We start from the raw sequence: 25,011 nt of genomic DNA, 5'->3' as shown, positions 1-25,011 counted from the left end.
GTGAGTTCCCAGTGTGCATTTGCAAAGCCCTTGATAGCTGGTGGCTTTGCAAGATTGTAATTGCAGTGAGTTTATGGTGAGTCTCTGTACTTGCTAGGCAGGGGACTGAGTGCTGGAAGATCCAGGCAGCAGCCTGAGGGGCCTGGTCCCAAACTGTTCATCTCAATGCTTGACTAGAAGTTGTCAGGCTCAGGCCTGTTTGTTATTGTCTGTGTGTCTGTGGGAGCCCCTCGGACACAGCAATGGTGCCTGCATTTCTCCTGGTTCTCACAGTGCTGTCTGTTTCCATATTTGCTTTTCTCTTTCTCTGACTCTGTTTACATTTCTCTTTTTTTTGTGGGTGTGTCTCAGTCTGTGAGTCTGTGTGTGCATACATCCAAATGCATATGCACAACTGTTATATGTTTATATTTCCCTCCACACTTGGAATATAGGAGTCTATGTTTTGGCCTCAGTATTTACCTGTAACACATTCATGGTGATGTGAATGCTTTGTTCTGGGAGCCCCACTGTCAACAGCACAGTTCTTTGCCTATGTGGCCACGTTTGTCTGTTTATTTGTATTCCTTGTGCAGATTATAATTTTGTGTTGATATAAGGTCCGTTATCAAAACAGGAAAAAAGAAATCACAGGTTTCTGGGTGTGTTGTGTGGGGGAGCATGGAGAGGTGTGGCCTAGGCTCTTGATAGCTCAACTGGCTTGACTGCAGATTTCCTCTTGATTGAACAAAGGGAGCCAGGGAAGCCTCCATCTGGATGCTGAGATTCTGATGTCCTGGACGCAGAAAAACACGTTTCTGAAGCTGAAGAAGATCCAATATGTAGAATTCAGAAGGTGTCCTTCCAGGGCTGGGGTAGTACAGGACCCACCCTGAGTTCATATATTCCTAAATGCTGATGTTCATTGGATTCTATCATTTGGGGCCAGGCCACACTTCAGGCCAAATCCATATTATGAAGACCTGGAGAGAATGGAGGAGGCGGTCATGTCAATTCTGCACAACTTAGAGATGGAGAACACTGAGATCCATGAGAACAGCCATAAGCTGAAGAAGGAGATTACCTTCTCTAGGTAAGTCCTGGTCAGAAAGGCTATCACCTGTGGAATGGCCATTTCTGACTTTCTTTGTTCTGGATTGGACGGTCTTCAGCTATGATTCTATCTCTTGTGCTGTTTACACATCAGTGTGCCAGGGTCATTAGGACTCAGTTTTCAGTTCCATAAAAGAGTGTTACTCATCCCAGGATTGTCTAGGCATCTTCAGAAGGCTCTAGATAGAACAGCACTGATTGAAGTCAGCAGAAGGTTATTAGGCTAACCTGGGCCTCTCGTGTCATACCAGGTTTTACAACACTCAGTGCATGGACCACATGGTTAGCATGACCTTCTCTTGGTTCTACTGACCCCTTTTGTGGGTGTTTGCCAACTACTAATTGATGTTGCCCCCATGCATTGGGCTTTCATGGATAGTTGAAGATCAATGTTCTTTTTGAGATATGTGGACACTAATTGGTGGTCAGGCCAAACAAACAATTTATCCTTCCCCGAATTAACTCTTTGTGGTTTGTGCAGCAGCATTATGTGTATCGTGATGTATTTTATTAAGTCTGCATGGGTATCTGGGACCTGGTAGAGTTAGTGGGACTTGAGAGTAGGAATGGGAGAAGGGGCAGCATGATCTTACTATGCAGACTGTATTTCCAGAAACCTGCTCAGCCAGCTCCTGATGGAGAACACATGCAGGAAGAAGTTGGTCCCACTGAAGCAGGAGAGCAAGGAGGGACATCTTGAGTGTGCACTGAACCAGAAATATTTGGTTGACTTCAACAGGAAAGATAAAGACCAGCAACCTCCAGACCCAGCATCATCAGGTACGGAGGAGCAGCTGTGTTAGGTTAACAATATCTGATAAAATTTGCCAATTTGATACATCTTTGCTCTCTCCTACCACCTTTCTAATTTACACACACAACCCGCCAACCACCTCATGTAATGGAATTGTTCATTGCTCTGCCTATGCACAAGTATTCTGGGAAGCCAACCACTTTTCAGAAACTGAATTATTTTGCAAGTATATTTTGCTGCTCTTTTTGAAGCTGCAGTATAGAAATGGTGACAGATGAATAACATACCTCATTATTGCATATCCATGTGATAGATTAGATCCTATGTAGAGTTTTGAATAATTTCTTGGTTCTTTGACAAATGACACTCTGTGGTCATGTGGTCTCTTGTGTAGGAAGCACCTTTGGAAGAAGAACCAAGTGCAAATGTCAAATTAGTACTTGTCATTGGCTTTATCCTTGGTGACATATGGACATCTCCTTTCTTCCTGCAACCCGATGAGGTCTCTTGCCATTGCCCTGTTCTTGGTTTGCACTGGTATAAGTCTGGGTCCCATATTGGCAGCCCACATTACTGTGAGGCTTGCTGGAGATTTTGCCCTGCCCACAGAGTTAGCAACAATGATATCACTTAAAATGTCCATGTCGACTGTCCAATAGAACTGAGGTGGTAGAAGGCAGCATTCTGACAGCTGGCTTGCATTTCCCCACCAAATCAGTGTCTGAAAAACTGCCTTCCTCTCCCAGGTCTCAGAAAGTGCAAGAGAGCTGGAATTGGACACACACCAGTAAAAGAGCTTCCTGAGGAATAAGTTGCTTTCTCAGGAGTCCCTGATGACAAACATCCTGAACGGTAACAACATTTTTTGGATGAGTATTCTTCCTCAGAGTTAATTTGTCATTTCTTAGACACCCTAAATTTATATAACACTAAGCCAGCCTGACTGATTGAGGTCTTACTCACTTTCTTCTTCAGAAAACACCCCTTGAGAGACAACTTGGGGGACGGCCTTTCATTATGTGTGCTAGAGGAGAAACAGCAATACGTCTGTGCTTCTAAATGTTCGTTAAGAATATGCTGTTTAGAAATATTTTTGTTATGATTTTAATTGAAGTTTTCTTTTTGTTGTTTCATATTTATATGTACTTGTTACTGTTTTTCACTTTCCAATATTTTTAAATATTTTTATTCATTCATTTTAATCCTGTTTTGTTGTAAAAATGTATTCATTATGAATAAATATTGATTTCTATCTCTTGACTCTTAAGACCATCATTCTTATTCAAGGGTTCTGTCCCCTCCTGAGGGCTTAGAACTGACGGCTAGAGATGGATCTCTGCATGTTCCATGGAGCCTGCGCTAATAAGTGAATTCAGAGTCACCAAGGGGTACTCAGTGTGATAGTGTCTTTTGTGTGGACAATGTGGCTTTTTCTCGGACACACACTTTATGATGTAATCACTGACATAGTTTACCCAATTGTTAGGGTCCATGTGGTTCTTCTGAGAGAGCAGCAGATGCTCTACCCTGTGAGTCATCACCACAGCTCCTGCAGGTGGCTTCTGTTATTCCACATGAGGGGCTGTATTAAGTGGACAGTATCACCTCCAATTAAATAGAGAGATCTCAGGAGACGTGTGTTCACAGGTAACTTCCTGAGCTGTGCGTGCTCAATGTGTTAGGTTGCCAGGCATCCCTACAGGGCTCTGGTGTCCCCACTGCTCATTGTGGGTCAGGATCATCCTCCAGCATCACTTAGTGTCCATATTAGAGCAGATCTTTCACCTGTTATCAATCATGACCACATGTATTCTGCACATCTGACAAAATACAGAATAGAAACTAGCTTCCTGTTGGCCAGATTGGCATAATGAGTTTTTTGATTGTTAGCAAGAAAATTATTTTAATCTAAGCAGTTTAGAGAGGAACCTCAACAGCATCCATAGTGAATGCAGCCTGCAGCTGTGAACACAGGTTTCTTTTGGAGAGCAGGCCTGTGCAGGCCCAGAACCTAGGTGGGACAGTTCAAGCTACCCTTTTTCCATGGCCAATCTGGGATCGTATTGAGAATGTATTTTTTCCAGGTGACAGATTTCCAATTTATGGAATTTAACTAACTTACTGAGAGTGGAGGTGACTCACAGAGTTAAAGTACAGAAGGAGCAATCCAGAATGTCCACAAAAGCTTGCTGTCACCCCAGGGCTTTTAAAAGCTCAGAAGCTAGAGAAGCAATGTAGTATTTGGTTACTCTCATGCTTAGGTCTAGTCATTCATTATAAGCTGACCATGACACAAAAAGAGTCATCTGTGTCACAATAGAAACTAGTTGTAACTAGATTCACCCCACACTATCACATCACTACCGTGTTTGAGGTTCTCAGTTACTATCTAAGAACCTGGAAGAGGCCTGGGTCTTGCTACACAAACTCATGATTTATGTCTTCATGACACTGTGTGCTTTGTTCTGTTGATGCTACCATTGGCATACAATACCTTGGATACTTTGTGCTGACATCTGTGACATGAGACAATAGTTCATGTCATGCCTAACCTGAATAAACTGTCCTTAGAGTACGGTGTGGTAGGAGGGGCCTTCTTTTCCTGTGAGATAGCAAAACATTTCCAGTCTTCAATCAAGTCTGTCAGCCATTGTCCAGTGCCTGTCTTGAGATGTCCACATTTTCAGCTGAGAGTCTTCATCCAGGCTGCTCTGTAATTCTGTAGAAGATTAATAGGTTCCAGCCCTAGGATTTAATTCACTGTGACTGTACTTGCCGAACATGCTCAAAGCCCAATGTTTCACCCTAGCCCTCTGTGCTTTAGAGAAAGAAAATAAAGAACCACATTGCACTTGAATTACTTCCAACAAAAGGAGAGCCTGCATAGGGCCTTTAAGTAACTCTAAGCCCCAGCTTCCCCACAACTCCCTCCATCACTTCCATTAATGGTGTGTTTTCATTACTGCTCACTTTCTTCCTTGTGTGCAAAGAATGTGCACCATGTCAGTAAAGTGTGTGTGTGTGTGTGTGTGTGTGTGTAGTCCCTAGTGGAAACTGTCGAGGTGCATGCAGACTCATGGTACTACTGTCTCATGGCACCTTGGAGGTAACACTGAAATCGTGGGCTACTTTAATACAGCCTAAACCGGGTGTGCATGATTTTCAGTAAGATTTTGACATCATCACCGCTACAGAGGGCAGAAAAAGCTTCAGTAGTCACATGGATGTGATCAATCAGTGTTAGTGTGTGCATTCAATAAAACATCCATTTTTGACTAAGGTAGATGCTTCTGTGGTTTGTTGGGTGACCCATTGTCAATGTCTAGTGAATTGGGGGCCCTGGGTATGGATGCAAACCCCCAGGACACAGGGGGTGCAGAGCAAAGGCAGAAGCAACTGCACACAGTTGCAAGCTTTATTAATCCCTATATAGCTGGGAATGTTCATTACTACAATTTTCATTTTGTCAAGATACCATAAGATCATTATTCCCTGGATACCAGGAACAACTGAGGGAAGACTAAACAAAGAAATATGAATAAACAAAGGCTTCTTCTCAAAATATTCATATAACAAATCACCTCTCTTATTATAATTAAAATATACTCACCATTACCAAGAGAGCGTTAGAACCACTTTCACAGAAACAGGACATAGCAGAAGATAGCTTAAGGCCAAGTGAGAAAAACATTTTCTTCTCCAGGGCTGCATTCCAGCCCCTACTTGAATCTGTCACCAAGCCTTTCTTGACCCTGCCTGGGAGCTGCATCTCTATGTCTTAACAATTCCTTCTTTTTTCTTTTGTTTTAAAAGAAACACTTTCCACAACATAGCAAACTGTCCTTGTAGGGGGTTAATCATGTAAAAATAAGGCAACATAATACATAATGTACATAAGATTATGGCAAAACTAGCTCCTCCCATGCTATGGAAAATCCTTTGAAGCCAAGCCTTGGGATCTAATCCTGTCAATTGATCAGCAAATAATTTAGCTATTTACATAGGAGTAGTATCTTCTAGCTGTTTACCAAAAGACATTTGAGCATCGTATTTCAAGGCATTAATTACTTTTGTAGCACTTTCATTACCTTCTAAATAGGCTTGAATTAACTTCCAATTATGTTCTGTATCATTATCCATATATTTATTAACACAAAAGTAGTAGGATTTCAATCATATCTTAAATCCTCATATTTTTCAATAAATAACTTCTTTCGACCTAACCATTCTACTGTTTGTTTTGAAACATCTACTTGATGTTGAAGTCTAGTATCAGTTTTAGTTTGCTCTATCCATAACTCATGTGAATCTTTATGCCAGTCTTCAACAAAATGCTTTGTCTCACTAGATGTTTTTAATGCTATGCTGGAAATGGCTGCCAAAGTAGCAACAGAAATAAGGCTTAAAATAGTAGCTACAAACTCCAATAATTCTTTTACTGTTCCTCAGCAGATTATTAAAAAATTCAATAATCATATAATTAAGAGGATCTTGAGACCAACGATGTCTCAAATTAACAGGCATCCATACATATATTTTTTGCTGAATATCATAATAGAATATTGATCTATATTAAACTGAATAGATGAATTAATACATGAATACTAATGACAGTACAAGCAAATCCATTAGCAAAATTAAATCTACCTATTAAAAACAAATATGGCATAGGAATACAAGTAGTAACCTTTTCTTTCTTAAATGTTGTAAAATTATACTGAGAGGCAGATTGAGCAGGCCCAGAAAAGCTTCCATTAGCAATCACAACATCTTTTAATGCAGTGACAGTCTTCCACAAATGAGCTTGAAACGCAGAAGGATCTTCCACAGAGGCCAGTCGTTTATCAGCAATGCCTCCATCTCCACATTCCATCAGCAAGCATCCATTAAGGCGTTCATTCTCCTCTCAGTTCATCCTGGTAACATTTGACAAATCATAAGTGGTAACATTCCATTCTGAACATGTATTAATAATTGGCCATAAGGACCCCAATTTATTCATTTATCTTGAATAATTTTTCCAAACATACCGGGCAATATTTCCAATTGCATGGGAGATATTTTAAGCCTACATAAGTAAACCAAGCACAAATAGGATATACTGGCTCGCTAACAAATGTAATGTTATTACAATTTTGGTTATAGACCAAGCTGTCAATCCTGGAGACTGTAACAATTATTCCTGGTAATCGCCAATTTTAATAACCCATTTGTAGGCCTGGTCTCTTTCCTAAACACAAAGGCATCTTTAATCCAGCATAAGGAAAATTATACAAAGCTCCATCACGTCTATTCAAAAGGTCAAATTATTCCAACGAGATGATAAAATGCTTGGGGTAGTGTATAAAACCACATCTGTTTCCCTGCCAAGTAGCAGGTTCAAATAAAGGTGGATAAGGAATATAAGCCTGATAACTCGCATTGGCCGCAACAGAAGAAACCGTGAGTAAAGCACACACTGCTAACAATACGTGCTCAGCAGTAAAGGACTTTCCTGAAGGAGACAACATAGTTTTCCTTTCAGGGCTTAATTGCTTCACCTAGGTAATGGGGTTGTCACTGCATCGATCCTTCTCCGTTGTCGTTTGTCCACACTAAGAGAAGCCAGGGCCTCAGTAATGGAGGACACCTCCTTCATCTCCGGAGAACATCCATCAGGAGAGAATGTAGCTGGTTTAACTGGATTCCTCCGAGGGTAGGGAGCGGTTCTTATCATTCTGTGCTTGGATCCGTCTCCCGGGTAACCAGAATTGTCCCCCATCCTGTAAGGAGACAAAACCCTCTCCCCTACATACAGTAATGTCCCTTCCTGTCATTCAGCATCTTGGGCAATTTTTATCCATACTGTCTGTTCCATGCCTTCAGGGAGAAGTCCAATAAAGAGTCTATCTGCTCTTCATATAACTTCACCTTGTGGTAAATTAAGAATATTAATAAAAATAATGCTTATGCCAATATTACTCTGGGACTGGTATGCCAACTCCATTCAGGCTGTGTAAGGTCATCTCTTTTCCTCCTTTTTAATTTTATAATTTGTCATTTCAGGGTATGGTGAACTCTTCCAACAAAAGCTTGTCCTTGTGGATGGTATTCTATACCAGTAATATGTACAATATGATATCATTGACAAAATGTTTTTTTTTGCTCTGATTGGTATTTTATTTCTCCTTTACAAGTTCCACATAATAGACAAAGGCTTTTTGATAACATTGTTATCTTTGCTGAAAATGATCATATAATCATTTTAAAAAGCACAAATGTGCACATACAGGACTGAGGTTTCTGCAGCCTGTAAACACCTCTGTGGGTTTAACAAGGAAAAAAAGCAATTAACTGACAATTCAAGTGTAACTCTTAGAAAAACACCGGTTTCCTTACCAAGCACGAGTGTCCTGTACAGGGACCTATCATCCCAGATGGCAATGAGTTCAAGCCTAGGGCAGCCAGGAGCAGCTCCCCACACCAGCTCAGAAGACCCTCCCCACCCAGCACTTCTTCCAAGTGCTGCTTAACCTCATCACAGGTCACAGCAGTCGCCCCAAGAGAGGACAGAGCAGCAGACACAGTGGTGGTGGTTCCCGAGTGTTGTGTGCGGCATTTCATATCCAGCGTCTCAGGAACGTGTCCATGCAAGCATGCGTACCATTCTTTAGACTGCTCCCCTCATTTCTTGAGTGAGGGGACCAGGCCTTCCTAATTCACTTTAGGTGCCTGGAATAACAAAGTATTTCACCAGAAGGGGTGTAAGCAGTGCTATCTGATAAGAATACGAAGAAGGAAAAAGCAGATATCTTAAAGAAAACGTGTGTTCTACTCACACTAAAATATCAGACCAATGCACAATATACTGCAAAACTGTAACACAATGCGGCCAAACACAATGTTCAAATATTGAACTGTTCAAGCATGTGAAGATCATCTTCTGAAAGACAAACTGGGTTCTTATTTTGTAGCTACCTTTGTGTAACTTAAACTGCTGGCCCTCAACAAGGTCTGACACTCTTGGTACTTGTTAGGAAGTTGGATGAGACAATGTAAGCTCAACAGTCAACTCCCAGGATCTCCCAGCGCTCATTTTCAGCATTCGTCCGAGGACTGGGCATCATCTTCATCCCTCACTTCTCCGTAACTCCCTGAAGACTCCCCTTCTGGATTGTAGCTCTGCATTGTAATATTCAGTCTCTCAGCTAGTTTCTGTGCTGCGAGCTTTGCCCGCATCTCCTCATAATTCTGCTTCTGCTCTTTCTGCAGAGCCAGCGACTCTTCTATGGAGAGCAGCTGTGCAGGCAGGGAGTGGAGCAGAAGAAGGCGAGCTGCTGTGACATCATCAAGATGCTGCCTAGCCCTGCATCTCTGCTCTTCTGAGGAAACAGGAGACTGAGCCCTCTGACAATGACTTGGTGAGTCACTCTGTTGTGTGGGTAACACATTGGTCTTAAACTTATGAGGAGGGGCACTGGGTTTCTAGCTCGCATTTCTAGCACTGTCATGTAATGAGGCTTCTTAGGAGTCTCACTCTGCAGTTCTGGAAAGTTCTCAGTGCTGGTGTTTTCTTCTGAGGGTTCAGTCTGGTCTGCAGTTGTAATCTTTTGCAATTTAGTGATAAACAGACTGTCGACGCTGCTGGAAACCTCTTCCGCTTGACTTGAATGCTGGGGGAGTTGTTCATTAACTTAAGATGGGCGAGCCTGGGCTGTGATGCGGACAGACGGGCTGGTACTCACTGTGCAGCCAGTGTCCAAAGTCTCTTCATTGCCTTTGTGAGTGAGCTGTGTAGGTCCCTGTGTTTCTGAGGCTGTTTTAGATGATTCAATGTCTACTGACGAACATTCAGAACTAATGATGAAGTATCAAGCATCAGGTCAGAATTCTGGGCCTTGTCTATGTATCAACTCTTGTGGTTGCTTTATTCCTTAGCTTACAGTCAACACTAACAGGATGAAGTAGTTCAGTTCTCCCTCTGACCTCTTCACTTTCTGAAATGGCAGCTCTCAGTTTGGCAGTGGTGTCTGAGATCTTTTTACCTTTGTCGGGCAATTTGCAAATGAATTTTTCTTTGCGCAAAAGTCTCTCCTGGTGCCTCAACCTCTCCCGCAGCTCCGCCAAACTCTGCTGCCCCACGTCCTCAGGAACTGGGGGCTCGAAGCCGCGGGGCAGGGAGCACATTGTGCATGGGCTGAGGCTGGCCCCGCAGGCAGGGTTCCCCAGCTGGGCCCATGGAGGTCGCAGGCTCTGTGGCGGCAGCAACTCTGGAGCACGTGCAGGAGTTGCCATTTTCCCTGAAGAGCCGACAAAATTGTTTAAATTGATAAGAAATATATGTTGGTCCATAATCAGTTTTAATTTTAGAAGGCGGTCCCATAACAGCAGAAGTTTCCAATAGATGCTGTATAACATGAGCAGTGCGTACTCCTGGCAATGGTGTAGCCCATACAAATTTTGAAAAATTATCTATGCTTACATGGATATATGAAAGGCGACCAAACTCAGAAATATGGGTTCCATCCATCTGCCACGATGTATTAGGTTGCATCCTTCTGGGATTAATTTCAGATGGAATACATTTTATAAGTGAAGGCTCACAAATACCACAATTAGCAATAATTTGTTTGGCTTCAGAATAGGGAACCTTATATTTAATATGCAAATATCCTGTATTGGCATGATTATGACTGTTTTCTTCTGGGGTAGCAAATGCCACTAATTGATCTACCATGGGATTGCCAAGTGTTAAAGATCCTGGCATTTTTGAATGTGATCTAATATGTGCAATGAATATTCTAGAGTTTCATAATAACAATAGTCCTTTAATATGTGAGAATAACATTTAATATCGGCTTAGATGTAGAAACAACAGCAGTTGCAATATTCTGTACTACTCCTACAACATAAGCTGACTCGGCTATAATATTTTTACATCATGAGTAAAATCCGGCAATACATTAATTACTGCTAATACTTCATTTTGCTGTACTGACCCAAAAGAAGATTCTTGTCCCCAAAATTTATCTTTGGTCCAATAAGCCATCTGTCTTAGATCTTTGGTCTTGGAGCCATCTGTAAACACAGTAATGGCAGATGGTAATGGATTAACGGAAATTAGTGTATTTATCAAATTTCTTTTTGTTTTCTAAAGCAATCCCACAATTTACTATGGGGAAAATAAAATCCAGTATTTCCAGTGTAAGAAATCATAGATAATTGAAAAACCTCAGATGTCTGCATTAAATATTCCACTTTATCTTTGCTTAATTGGAAAATAATAGCAGCACAATCATATCCTCACAGTGTAACAGGTCTTTGTATGCCTTGCTGAATAATTAAAGAAATTTGTCCCTCATATGTTGTTAATGTTTGGTTAAAGTTATATTTAATATATATCCATTCTAAAGGCAACTCATCCTGAGGGAAATTGCCTGTAGGATACTCAAGATTATTTAAACATATAATTTAATAACTCTATCTGGATCAATACGTGCCAACTATCCATCTTTCCATTTTCAGAAAAGATATCCTACCATGCCTTCATATAAGCATTAATATCCCCAGCCTCCTTTATAGGTAATAATGCTCTCCTGTACTCTTCATTAGCATTTTCAAAAGCAAGCATTTGCAGCAGTTGTCCTCCAGCTTCCTCTCCTACCACTGTTCTTTCCAATGTTACTTTTAATATACATAAAAACTTAATATATGGTTCATAGAAAGCTACTACCTTTTTCAACCAACCACTATCATCCTTTATAATAAGTCGGTTGGGCCACACCTTGAATCGATGCTGGCCTAATTATAGGAAAAGAAAAAGCAGGTGAATTCATCATCATCGTCGTCTGAATCTAATGGTTAATATGTCATCCTCCAGAAATGACTCAGAAAAAACTGCTTCAGGCAGTGGTGCAGAGCTCAAAACTTTTACTTTCACTTTTGTCTTACTGAAGCTGTAGCTTCTTGTTCTGTATTCCTTATTGCCCTGTCTGCATTCATGGCCTTGAACACAGTAAAAATCACAGCTCAAAGAGACCAGAAATTGGAATCTTTTTGCTCTGCCTGACAGCCTTTTCCACCTTAGCTTTCACTTTGACCCAGATATCAGAATCCCTGGAACCCTCGTCAGGGAACCAAGGAGTGTACTCTCTTGCTGTCTCTAAACACTTTCCTAAACCAGACTGAGAGACATGAATTCCCTGCACCTTTAAAAGATGCTTAAGCATAGCAAGATGAAGAGAAGATTTATCTTGTCCCATTTCCTTGTAATAAAATGTACTTACCTTATCTGACTGTCCTGACTTACCTTCAGGGACCCCGTTCCGGTGCCAAAGGTCAACGTCTAGTGTGTTGGGAGCCCTGGGTCCAATCGCATTTCTTTCTGTGTTTCCCGATGCTCAGTGGCCATGCGACTCCAGCATGCTTTGAAATGAACCAGTCCGCCACCACCACCACCCCCACCACCACCACCGCTACCACCACCAATTTGGTTTTGTAAATAAAGTTTTATTGACATTGCCATACTCAGCATTTACATCCTGTTCAGTGCTGCTTCTGGCTGCAGCTGCAGGGCTTAGGAGCCACAGAGCTGAGAGCATTGACCATTTGCCTTGTTTGTGAAAGAGGTGACTGACCCCTGTGCTCGAGGTGGCCTTCCCGTGCCACTTAACGCATAGCATGGGTCTGTGTGCCATCCTCTCCCTTTCCTGTGGTGTGCACTTCTTGGTACATTTCTGTTAGCTCTTGACATTTCCAGAGCATTGCGGCTTGCAAATTGTATTTGAATGGCACCAGGAATAGACCTGATAGCAGGGTGTGGGACGCTCCCTATAGGGACCCTGCCCAAGGGAATAAGCTTACTTTTCCAGTCAACTCCCTAGACAGTGAGCCTTTGTGGAACAAAGTACTTCTTGACATGACTTGCAGTCATGACTCTCTGCAGTGCACCCAATCCCTGTTTGGCTCAGATGTCCCCCAGAGAGGTTGTGTAAGCCAGTGTCCCCAGTAGAGGCAGCATTCTGTGTGGTAGCATTGCCATGGCAGTCAGGAAAGTCAAAACCAGAGGGACATGACTTGGAAGCAGATGTCCATGGGGAGAAGGATGGACAGGGGGTGTGCTGAGAAGCACTTCCTTGGCTTTTTCACAGCCATGTAGGCTGCATGCCATGCTGTGTACCCACGATGTGCTGAAGCCTGAGGCTTTGATTCTCCCACAGCTGCTTTGTCCTGGGGCCAGGGTAGGATTAAGCAGACTTCAGCAGGAGAAAGGTGAAAACCATGGTTGAGGGGTGGGAATGGCACAGTCATACCACACCTGCACATGAGGCCCCTGACTTAGAGCCTTATAGCAGCTGTGACAAGCCAGCTGTGGTGACACTCATCTGCAATCTCAGCCCATGGGGAGTAGAGGCAGTACGATCAGTTGTTTAATTATCCTTGGCTACATGGCAAGTTCGAGGCCAGCCTGGGCAACTTTGTCTATGAAAATAAGATAAAACTAGGTCTTGACTCTGAGCATCACAGCCTGTACCTGGCACGGTTGCCCCACCCCAGGTAAGAAACCCCTCTATCCAGAGGCCATAAATTCAGGAGACTCCCTGGCCAAGTGTCTATACAGCGCCCTGTTTGACTGGTCTGTGCTGAGGACCAACCACGCTCTCCTCAACAGGAAGGACATGGGAGAGGCTGTTTCTGTGAGGTCCCAGGCCCTGAGACGGCCAAGAATAAACCCTGTCCTTGGGAAAAGCCATGGAGTCCAGGAACCCAGGGGATCTCTGCAAACACCAGGGCTGGCAGAGGACTCTGATCCTCTACAGCAGCTGCTCTCAATCTGTGGGTTCTGTATCAGAGCTCCTGCACACCAGACATTTACATTACAGTTCCTCACAGCAACAAAGTTACACTCATGAAGTAGCTCTCCAATAAGTTTATGTTGGGATGACAACGACATGAGGAACTGAAATAAAGAGACACAGGATTAGGAAGGGTAAGAACCGCTATTCTATAGGAACCCAGGCATCTGCACTCGGTGTCTGCAAGTGTGATAGGCTAGGCTTCACCCTCAGCGATGCCAGCATGTGGGCACCAAGCCTAGGTTCCACCCCAATGCTTCCTGGATATGTGCAGGCCTGGTTCCATCAAGAAGTAACAAAGGGACCCTTGGCAAAAAACACTGGGTACCAAACAGGTCAGGAAAACACACCCCCTCTGCTGCAACTCCTCTCAGGAGGGCTAGTCTTTCCAGGAGGCCCCGGCTATAATCAAACCTTGTCTCCCAGTGCTTGCCCATTGGTGTCTTGGCCATATTCAGATTTGAGGACTTTGAACAGAATAGCTTCCAGCAGATTTGCATCAATGAATCCAACAAGTAGTTGCAGTCCTACTTCACCCAGCGCATCTTCAAGCTGAGGCAGGTGAGAGTGGACACCTATTCCCCAGCCCAGCCTTGCCATCACCCTGAATGTCAGCGATGTCCCTCAGTATCAGCAGGATGGGGCCTGGGCACCATAGGTTCCTCAGGACCTAAAGCTATGTCCTTGAACTCAGTGCCATGCTCAGCCCTTCCAGCCTCTTTCAACCCTTCTGGATGCTCAACTGCTCCTGCAGCAAGGCATCAGTGTGCACATTCTGTCACGTCATTTGTGTGTGTCTACAGGTGGTCAGAGCCTGTCCCCTCTGTTCCTTTCTTTTGCTGTATTTGCCTTTCTGAGGAGGCAGGACTCACAGGTATGGGAGGCAGCCACATGCATATTCTGCAGCCATGTCTGACTCCTCTGAGGCTCAGTCCCACCCACACACCTACCCTCCAACCTCCCAACCCCGTGTCACCCCTGGAGCTCTGTAAACCTTCCTGCTTTCTGTCTTTATATAACTGGTGAATCTGCAGCCCTCAGTGGTGTCATACAGTGTTAGTTTGTCTTTGCACTGCCTGGAGGTCTGACTTAGGAGAACGGCTACCATTCTCATTCCTGTTCAAGGGTCAGAATCTGAATCCTATGTAAGGCTGAATAATACTCCAGCACATGGCTGTGCCATGTTGAATTTACACAGTCACCTATGGATCTTATATTTTGGCTTGTAAACACACACATATAAGACTCAAGTGACACCCAAGTGGAGAATTGCTGGAGTCCTCCATGGCTTTCTGAACCGTCTGAGAGACCATCCTGTCCACAGTGTATAGGGCACCATCTACTCATAGCTCACACAGCATGAGAAGATTAGGGAGGGTTAACCTGGCTTCTCTGTCTCTAACTTTCTGCCACACTAGCCCTAGCATCTTTCTGTATTGCAGTGAATGTTTAGAACCCAGGAGGATTCCAGCTTCCTTGTTCAAATATAGAAAGTTCCTCCTTGCCTGCTTTGAGACTGAGTCTCATGCAGCCCAGGCGGGCTTTGATCTCACCATTAGTTAAGATGGCCATGAACTCCTGGTTCTCATGCCTCAGACGTCTCTGAGTGCTGGGTGACAGGTATGCACCACTCTTAAGTCCTGCCACTGGGACAAGAGTGAGCAGAGCCAGCTCTGAAGCACACACTTTGCTGGTGTCAGTGATGACTGACTTATGATCCTGTCTTCCTTGCACATGGCCCTTCTCCTTCGTGCATGCCATCCTTCCTCCCTGTGACTCATGGGGGACCCCAAGCCTGAGGATGTCAGGAAGAAGTTTACTTACTTCACTGGGTTGGAGGCTGTTAGGTTCCTGCGTCAGTAGGTGCGATTCAAGCTAGAAGGTTTGTGGCATGAGAAACTGGAACAGAACTGGCATAGCAGGAACAATCGTCGCCTGGCTCTGAGAAGACCAGGTGGGCAGAAACTCATCGTTGGGCAGGTAGTGAGCTCAAGACCAGGCTGGGCATTGCTCAGTGCATGTGAACAGGTGTGCTTACATGGACATGTGTTTCCCCCACATGGTCACCACTTATCCAGGCACGGTGAATACTCCAAGGAGCTTTTTATGTTTTAACATTGTGTGTGTTTGTTTGTCCATACATACATATACACACATACATTCGTACATATACATGAATACATGTACATGAAAACACATGCATATACATGACTATACACATTCATGTTCACACACACATATATACACACCTAACATGCATACACACATACACACACACACATACACACACATACACACATACATGCATACACACATACACATATACATACACACATATACACACATAGAATACATATACACACATACAAATACACCTATACACACATATAGACAGACATATACACACATATACATATACACGTATACACATACATGCATACACACATTCATATCCACACGTACATACAGACATATACTTATATACTCACATACATGTAAGACATGAGTGGAAGCCAGAGGACAGCTTGGCCCTTGGTTCTCTCCCTTTTACCACGTGGGTCCTGGGGATTGAGTCAAGCTCATCAGACTTGACAGCAAGCCCCTTTAACTGTAGAGCCCTCTTGTTGGCTGCCAGTCACCTCTTTCCACAAATTCTATCCATGGTGGAATGTTTACAGTTGTTATTCTCATGATTCCTTCAGCAATAGCGCAGACATCATTTACACTGCATTAGGAGTTATAATTCATGTAGATGTCAGGAGAGCTGGAGGCGTGGATCAAGAAGAGAGCCCACTTTCAATGTCATTATGTGGTATTGCCTTAGGCCCTTTTATACACTCCCCTGGCTTTGTCTGAGTATATGTTTGAGGGCTCTCTATGACTGTGCAAAGAAGTAAGAGCTAGGGCTGGGCCACAAAATAGGAAAGTACTTGTTCATCCAAAAACAAAAACAAAAAACAAACAAACAAAAATAGCTCTAGGGTTAAATATTGGTGCTAGTACTGAGCTACACAGCCAGAAGGTATTTTTCTAAGTAAATAACACAATATTGGGGATGACAATATGATCAAATATCCTACAACATAAGTTTGCAATGTTACCTACATTTTATAAATCAAGTCTGACCACCGTTTTGGTTGTTTCCAATCATGTCTGAGTGCATCATCACGGGAATCCCAAGGAAAATCAGAAATGGGTTCTTGAAGCTGTTGCACAGGGCCAGTATAGACCTAAATACCACAGAGGAAACCTTGATTCTTATCACAAGGGACCATTCACCATCCCTCTTGTCACATAACTTATGACAAGACGTCACCTTTCCTAAACTTAGCCTTTTTCCCAAGTGCTGCAGAAGGGAAGATCTGGTGTCAAGGGGTCTGGATTCAAACCACAGGACACTGAATTCATTTAAATAGGTGTAGTTTATTAATGTACACACCAATACAGTTCAACCAGAGCAACAGCTCACAACTGTGTACTGGACATTGCTAGGCCCTGCTCATTGCAAAATCCACATGGGCTCATGCACAAGTGCTGGAAATGCTTCGGTCTATGGGCCCTGACTCAGGCCATTTTACACATAATTGTTCCAATTTTCCTTGAATCTATTGGGTCCTATGTGAAGAATACACTTGGAGAACTTGTTAAGATTAACAAACCTCATAACATACAGAACATAACAGGGTATGTGACCAGCACCACACAGTTCAACGTCAGAGTTTTTTGTTCTTTGTTAGTGTTTTTCTTGGCATCCATGATGTGGAGGCGTATTACAGAACAATAGGAAAGAGCTGGCTGCTGTGTAACAAATTCGCTGCTATTAAGGTAGGTATGGGGGCAAGACCTCAGCAGTAGCCCTTAAGATGGGAAGGAGATGATGTGTTTGATACTGAAAGGAGCTGCCTCAGCTGCGTTTCTCTGCCTGCTCAGTGCCCATTCAACATCACTCTGTCCCTGAAGAGGAACTCAAGGTCTGCCCCCTGCTGCCTGTGATCCAGGAATAGGCACAGAAAGGCAAGGCCACAGCACTGGTTTCCAATCCCTCAGTAATGCTGGATTTCCAATAATGTACTTGTATACACAAATACAGTGTGGTAAGTTGCAATAGATACTAATCATTTCTCACATAGGGCAGCAGTTGATTGACTACAACTAATTCTGTTAAAAAAAAGAAACCTGGCTCTTGTAGAAATATACAAAGAAATATCTAGGATGGTGGGGGATGAATTCTGCCATGGACTGAACTCGTGGAAGTGGGGTTGGGAGAAAGATGCATGGTTAAATAGCCCACCAGGTTCACATTGTGTCAACTTGATTTAATCTAAGGACAAAGAAGTGGAGTATCTCTGATGGCTTCCTTCTAGTCCCTTTAAAGCATCACTGGGGTTTGAACTCGGAACTTCACACTTCTTGATGGGGCAACTACACTCAAGGAAGCTTGAGACTGTCATAGGCACAGTATTATGCTATATATACAGAGTAGATAATACTAAGATGTTCAGATGGTGATGTCCATTTGTATGCACTCTTAATGTGGACCTAAAAAAAGAGAGATCAAGGTCCTTAAAATAGAAAGATCAGTTCCAGTTGTTTTCTACCATTCCAAACAGAACGACTGGTAGGGAGAGAATGGTAAATAATCGAGAATTCGTAGATGATGCTTTGAATGAAGTATGGATTTCTGTGCTGGTTTAAAACAGGGTCTCAAGTATCACATGTTGCCCTCTACCTGGCTGGCCAGGATCACTTTGAGCTCAGATAAACCTCCTTTCACTTTGCAATAAATAGGCTTATAAGAGTGGCCTCCAAGGACTGTGCAGACAGCATTAGCCTTTCACAGTTGAGGTGTGTAACCCACAACTATAGTTTTAGCCATGTTTTTCCATGTCTATCAGCTATTTCAGATTATTGCTGTTATATGCCTGACAATCAAGGATGCAGAAAAATAACCTGATAGAGAGCAAGGACATCGTGATCACATCTTTGCCTCTTCCGTACGTTCTGGATGAGGTTTGTTAAAATTCCAATATTGCAAAAATGTTTATATAGGGCCCATCACATTAAGGGTCACTATGCACTGTTCTATCTAAAATGGCCTAATCAGAACTGACTCCCATATAACACTTCCTGCAATCCTCATATGAGAAGCTTGAGCTTTTAGTTTTGACTTTTTCTTTTCTCATTCTTTCTTATTTTTTGCTATATAAGTTGAGACAAAGATAGTTAAGGCCATGAATTTGCCCCCAAAATTTGAACTACAGATGTGATCAATCAGTGTTAGTGGGTGCATTCTATAAAGTATTCATTTTTTACTATGATAGATGCTTTTGTGTTTGGTGGGGTGGCCATTTCCCAGTGTACAGGTGCTGGGACCTTGCTCTATCCACTTAATGATGTTTATAGCCTCATTTTGGACGTTTCTGTGCCACCCTCTATATCTCTTGCGTATTTTATTTTTCTGATAAAAGCTCATGGTATATCTTACTCAGGCCTGTGAGCAGTGCTCCTTTGGCGACATTGGTGCAAAGAGCAGAACCCCACAAGCAGCATGAGGTTCCCTTCACTGGTGTCTCCAATATTGCATTTTCCTCTGCCAACTGGTCTCCACACTTTTCCTAGCACCATAAAGACTTCAACTCTTTCTCCTAAGGAATTTTCTGGCAATTGTAGATTGCTAAGCACATGACTTCATGAGTGTTCCCCTAATACACACGCATGTTGTAACCTACCATGCAGTCTATTTCTTGATGTGATATAAAGCACCTGTACATAATGAGACAAGAGAACTTTTGACTGCATATTCAAGCTGGTGTGAAATATCAGGAAGTTTTTAATGGCTTACATTGGTGAATGTGGACAATTTGAGTTAGTGAGACATTTTTTGGGCAAGATTTGAAAGGAAACATTCATTTAGGTGCATAGGAATTACTAAGGTTTTTTATAATCAAGCCTTGAGGAAAATTTGGCTTTGGAAGCAGGAGATGTTCAGTGGCTCTGCCCCAGGAAATTCTCCTGGAAAGGGCACCTCTGCTTATGCTCAGTACAGGGAGAACATTAGCAGGGAGGCAAAGTCTGCTCCCCATGACATCTGCTGTCCCTTCTTGGACATTCTATTGTCTCCTAGAGAGTTCTGGCATCCTCTGTGATGTCACCAGTGTTGTAGTGACAACCAGTGCCCTAGTTTCTCTCAGTCTGAGTCTGGTGGTTACAAGCTAAGACATGTTTTCCCGTCTTCGCAAGCGTTTTGGGAGGGGGAACGTCGATTCTGGAGAGACTAGAGTGAAGGAGTCTGGCCTTTCGTCTCAAAGTAATGATGGACAAAGACAGCACTTCTGGGGAATGTGGAGTAAGTTCTGGGCAGTGTATTTTGAGCTTCCTGCCAGGGTGGCTGCAGGCTTAAGCTGACCTTTCTAGCAATGGGCCACAACAACTGGAGCATCTGAAAAGGAATTGAATTTCCATGAATATCACAATTCCTTAAAGTCAAGGATTTCAGAACTTTAGTTTCCCCATCCCCACTGGGAGGATATGGTAAGGCCAATGCTATTATACTGTGAACTTCTGGTCTTTACTTTTCAGTTCATTTGTTCTGTTACATTGATATAATAACACCATCAGGAGTCATGGAGGGTCCACCTTTTCTGAGTTTAGACAGGGCAGCAATGTATTTCACTATCATTGCTTCTTTAAATACAGTGGGTATCTGACAGTTGTAACAGGGAGAGATTGTGCTCCACGCAATAACCTTATGTTCTTAGACCTTCTCTGATTTCTTCTAACTGTCATGGTCATCGTTTGCTTTATATATTAGAGGTTGTATGTTACAAAAATTTTTCTACATACCAAAACTATTTGGAACGTGTAGACCAAGATTCAGCCTGTAACCTATTCGCACTTCTGGGGCATTTGGTATTTCACATAGGGACACTGATAAGTCTGTTGAACATATCATCCCTGGAAATGCGTTTTAAATCCAAAGTTGTTGGCTTAGAGTATCAGGGTAGGACATCTGAGTGTCTACAATCACTCAAGTTTTGTGGATGGTGAATTTATCATCTGAGTTCTGAAGCCACAGGAGTGAGGGTCCTGAAACCAAGCTGTACCCTGTTCAGCTGATAATAATCCTGGAGAAGCCATCTCCGTGGTACATGTAAGCACGTGATGTCCGGCATAGGGAACACCTGGCTGCTTACATCTCTTGGTCTCTATAGAGTAGTGGGAGAACTGAGATCCACTGAGGAGGCCTCTTAAGCATAGACCAATCGCCTAGCAATGACACTGGGTTCCTGGCTTGTTCTCCTGTTTAGGCCTCACTGAGGTCTATGAACACTCTATGCATTCTCCCCATGCAGGTTCACTTGTGTTCTTCTACCTACAGACGCTGGGAGAGAAACATCATACCCTGGCACTGAACTAAGCAAGAATCAGGCCGTGAAGGAAAAGGAGAGGCTGATTAAAGAGCTGCAGCTCATTACCGAGGAGAGAAATGACCTGAGAGATCGCCTGAGGTTTCTGACAGAGAGATCCATGAAGAACAGGTATGAATCACTCCAAATGCGCTTGTTTCATTCCTGGGTCTGCAAGGTCACCTTTTTCTTATCCTATTAAGGTTTTGGGTTCTAGAAAGCTGTGCCTCCCTAACCACCCTGTGCTAAACCTCACCTCCCATATAGTGGAGATTCAGAACCTGACCCTTCCTGAGGAGTGAGATTGAAAATGGACTCATCTGCTTCCATTTATTTTAAAGCAGAACTTGTGGTCTGAATGAAGAATTCAGGGATAAAGTCAGGGAGAGTGAGTTCCCAGTGTGCATTTGCAAAGCCCTTGACAGCTGGTGGCTTTGCAAGATTGTAATTGCAGTGAGTTTATGGTGAGTCTCTGTACTTGCTAGGCAGGTGACTGAGTGCTGGAAGATCCAGGCAGCAGCCTGGGGTAATATAGGACCCACCCTGAGTTCATATATTCCTAAATGCCGATGTTCATTGTATTCTATCATTTGGGGCCAGGTCACACATCAGGCCAAATCCATATTATGAAGACCTGGAGAGAATGGAGGAGGCGGTCATGTCAATTCTGCACAACTTAGAGATGGAGAACACTGAGGTCCATGAGAACAACCATAAGCTGAAGAAGGAGATTACCTTCTCTAGGTAAGTCCTGGTCAGAAAGGCTATCACTTGTGGAATGGCCATTTCTGACTTTCTTTGTTCTGGATTGGACGGTCTTCAGCTCTGGTTCAATCTCTTGTGCCATTTACCCATCAGTGTTCCAGGTCATTAGGACTCAGTTTTCAGTTCCATAAAAGACTGTTACTCATCCCAGGATTGTCTAGGCATCTTCAGAAGGCTCTAGAGAGAACAGTACTGATTGAAGTCAGCAGAAGGTTATTAGGCTGACCTGGACCTATGGTGTCACACTAGGTTTTACAAAACTCACTGCGTGGACCACATGGTTAGCATGACCTTCTCTTGGTTCTACTGACCTCTTTTGAGGGTGTTGGCCCACTACTAATTGATGTTGCCCCCATGCATTGGGCTTTCATGGATAGTTGTATATCCATGTTCTTTCTCAGAGGTGTGGACACTAATTGGTGTCAGGCCAAGCAAACAATTTATTCTTCCCCGAATTAACTCTTTATGGTTTGTGCAGTAGCCTTATATGTATCAAGATGCATTTTATTAAGTCTTCATGGGTATGTGGGACCTGGTAGAGTTAGTGGGACTTGGGAGTAGGAATGGGAGAAAGGGCCAGCATGATCTTACTATGCAGACTGTATTTCCAGAAACCTGCTCAGCCAGCTCCTGATGGAGAACACATGTAGGAAGAAGTTGGTCCCACTGAAGCAGGAGAGCAAGGAGGTACATCTTGATTGTGCACTGAACCAGAAATATTTGGTTGACTTCAACAAGAAAGATAAAGACCATCAACGGCCAGATCCAGCATTATCAGGTAGGGACGAGCAGATGTGTTAGCTTAACAATATCTGATAAAATTTGCCAATTTGATACATCTTTGCTTCTCTTACCACCTTTCTAATTTACACTCACAACCAGCCAACCACCTCATGTAATGGAATTGTTCATTGCTCTGCCTATGCACAAGTATTCTGGGAAGTTAACCACTTTTCAGAAACTGAATTATTGTGCAAGCATATTTTGCTGCTCTTTTTGAAGCTGCAGTCTAGAAATGGTCACAGATGAATAACATATCATATTATTGCATATCCATGTGATACATTGGATCCTATGTAGAGTTTTGAACAAGTTCTTGGTTCTTTGACAAATGACACTCTGTGGTCATGCGACTTCTTGTGTAGGAAGCACCTTTCCGGGATAAGAACCAAGTGCAAATGTCATATTAGTACTTGTCATTGGCTTTAACCTTGGTGACATATGGACATCTCCTTTCTTCCTGCAACCCAATGAGGTTCCTTCCATTGCCCTGTTCTTGGTTTGCACTGGTATAAGTCTGGGTCCCATATTGTCAGCCCACATTACTGTGAGGCTCTCTGGAGATTTTGCCCTGCCCACAGAGTTAGCAACAATGATATCACTTAAAATGTCCATGTCGACTATCCAATAGAACTGAGGTGGTAGAAGGCAGCATTCTGACAGCTGGCTTGTATTTCCCCACCAAATCAGTGTCTGAAAAACTGCCTTCCTCTCCCAGGTCTCAGAAAGTGCAAGAGAGCTGGAATTGGACACACACCAGTAAGAGAGCTTCCTGAAGAATAAGTTGCTTTCTCAGGAGTCCCTGATGACCAACAACATCCTGAATGGTAACAACATTTTTTGGATGAGTATTCATCCTCTGAGTTAATTTGTCATTTCTTAGAGACCCTAAATTCATATACCACTAAGCCAGCCTGACTGATTGAGGTCTTACTTTCTTCTCAGAAAACAGCACTTAAGAGACAACCTGGGGGACCGCCTTTCATTATGTGTGCTAGAGGAGAAACAGCAATACGTCTGTGCTTCTAAATGTTCGTTAAGAATATGCTTTTAGAAATATTTTTGTTATGATTTTAATTGAAGTTTTCTTTTTGTTGTTTCATATTTATATGTTCTTGTTACTATTTTTACTTTCAAAGATTTTTAAATATTTTTATTCATGTTAATCTTGTTTTGTTGTAAAAATGTATTTGTTATGAATAAAAATTGAATTCTATCTCTTGACTCTTAAGACCATCATTCTTACTCAATGGTTCTGTCCCCTCCTGTGGACCTAGAACTGACAGCTACAGATGGATCTCTGCATGTTCCATGGATCCTGGGCTAATAAGTGAATTCAAAGTCACCAAGGGGTACTCAGTGTGACAGTGTCTTTTGTGAGGATAATGTGGCTGTGTCACAGACACACACTTTGTGATGTAATCACTGACACACTTTACCCAATTGTTAGGGTCCATGTGGTTCTTCTGAGAGAGCAGCAGATGCTTTACCCTGTGAGTCATCACCACAGCTCCTGCAGGTAGCTTTTGTTATTCCACATGAGGTGCTGTATTAGGTGGACAGGATCACCTCCAATTAAATAGAGAGATCTCAGGAGATGTGTGTTCACAGGGAACTTACTGAGCTGTGCGTGTTCAACGTGTTAGGTTGTCAGGCATCCCTACAGGGCTCTGGTGTTCCCACTGCACATTGTGGGTCAGCATCATCCTCCAGCATCACTTAGTGTCCATATTAGAGCAGATCTTTCACCTAATATCAATGATGACCATATGTATTATGCACATCTGATAAAATACAGAATAGAAACTAGCTTCTTGTAGGCCAGATTGGCTTCAGTAGTCACATGGATGTGATCAATCAGTGTTAGTCATGCCCTTCCAGCATGGTAGACTGCAGGTTGTCTGTCCCCATCACTTTGCTCTCTTGTGCCCAAACAATGCTAAGGTCAGGGCCGTTCAGCCGTGAGGCAGAGGCTCACCACCCTCAGTGCTGCCTAAGACCCCTAAGACTGTCTCTTTCGGGTGTGTGCGTGCTGGACACTCATGGATCCTGAGATCTCTGCAGCTGAGGTGAAACAGTACCGGAGCCATTGCAATGTGGGCACACATTTGGTTCTGGAGCTGGGCCACTCTTTGACTTTTGTTGAGTGGAGAGACAACTGTTGGCTGAGCCTTTGGTGAACCGGATGGCCCCTGGCCACGCCAGCAGTCAGCAGTATCAAAGCTGAGCAACCAGTGTTTTATGTTCCATTTTGTCATCGCTGGTCAGTGTTCTGATGCCACAGCACATGGTTGGCCTCAATCTCCCCATGTGGCCACAATCCCAAATTGATATGGCCTCCACTTCCCAAGTGCCACTGGATTTCTGTAGAACCCCTAAG

At 43.1% G+C, this 25,011-nt stretch overlaps 1 protein-coding gene across 2 annotated transcripts; it reads left to right on the top strand.

The window, feature by feature from the left end:
* The first annotated feature begins 8,653 nt into the window (after positions 1–8,653).
* Positions 8,654–23,749, top strand: LOC134483207 (uncharacterized). 2 transcript variants are annotated; one of them, XM_063278478.1, is made up of 6 exons: positions 8,654–9,246; positions 21,059–21,218; positions 21,687–21,830; positions 22,463–22,629; positions 23,350–23,458; positions 23,577–23,749. In XM_063278478.1, exons 2-5 carry the CDS (start codon positions 21,208–21,210, stop codon positions 23,412–23,414), a joined length of 387 nt encoding a protein of 128 aa, XP_063134548.1. In that variant the 5' UTR covers positions 8,654–9,246; positions 21,059–21,207; the 3' UTR covers positions 23,415–23,458; positions 23,577–23,749. The 2 variants fall into 2 exon arrangements, with proteins under 2 accessions (XP_063134548.1, XP_063134547.1); XM_063278477.1 differs by lacking the exon at positions 8,654–9,246 and adding an exon at positions 19,857–20,026.
* Positions 23,750–25,011: the final 1,262 nt, after the last annotated feature.

This window comes from Rattus norvegicus, chromosome 19 (assembly GCF_036323735.1).
Source record: "Rattus norvegicus strain BN/NHsdMcwi chromosome 19, GRCr8, whole genome shotgun sequence".
Lineage (NCBI taxonomy): Eukaryota > Metazoa > Chordata > Mammalia > Rodentia > Muridae > Rattus > Rattus norvegicus.
The sequence above is the reverse complement of the archived record's forward strand: the minus strand, read 5'-3'. Positions and strand labels throughout refer to the sequence as shown.

What these genes read in the sequence shown, in the direction of transcription:
- LOC134483207 (XM_063278477.1), top strand. Translation starts at nt 19,900, where the DNA reads ATGTTTTCCCGTCTTCGCAAGCGTTTTGGGAGGGGGAACGTCGATTCT. An exon ending in GAGAGATCCATGAAGAACAG is followed by an intron (nt 21,219 to 21,686) that starts GTATGAATCACT and finishes ATTTGGGGCCAG; the next exon opens with GTCACACATCAGGCCAAATC. An exon ending in GCCAGATCCAGCATTATCAG is followed by an intron (nt 22,630 to 23,349) that starts GTAGGGACGAGC and finishes TTCCTCTCCCAG; the next exon opens with GTCTCAGAAAGTGCAAGAGA.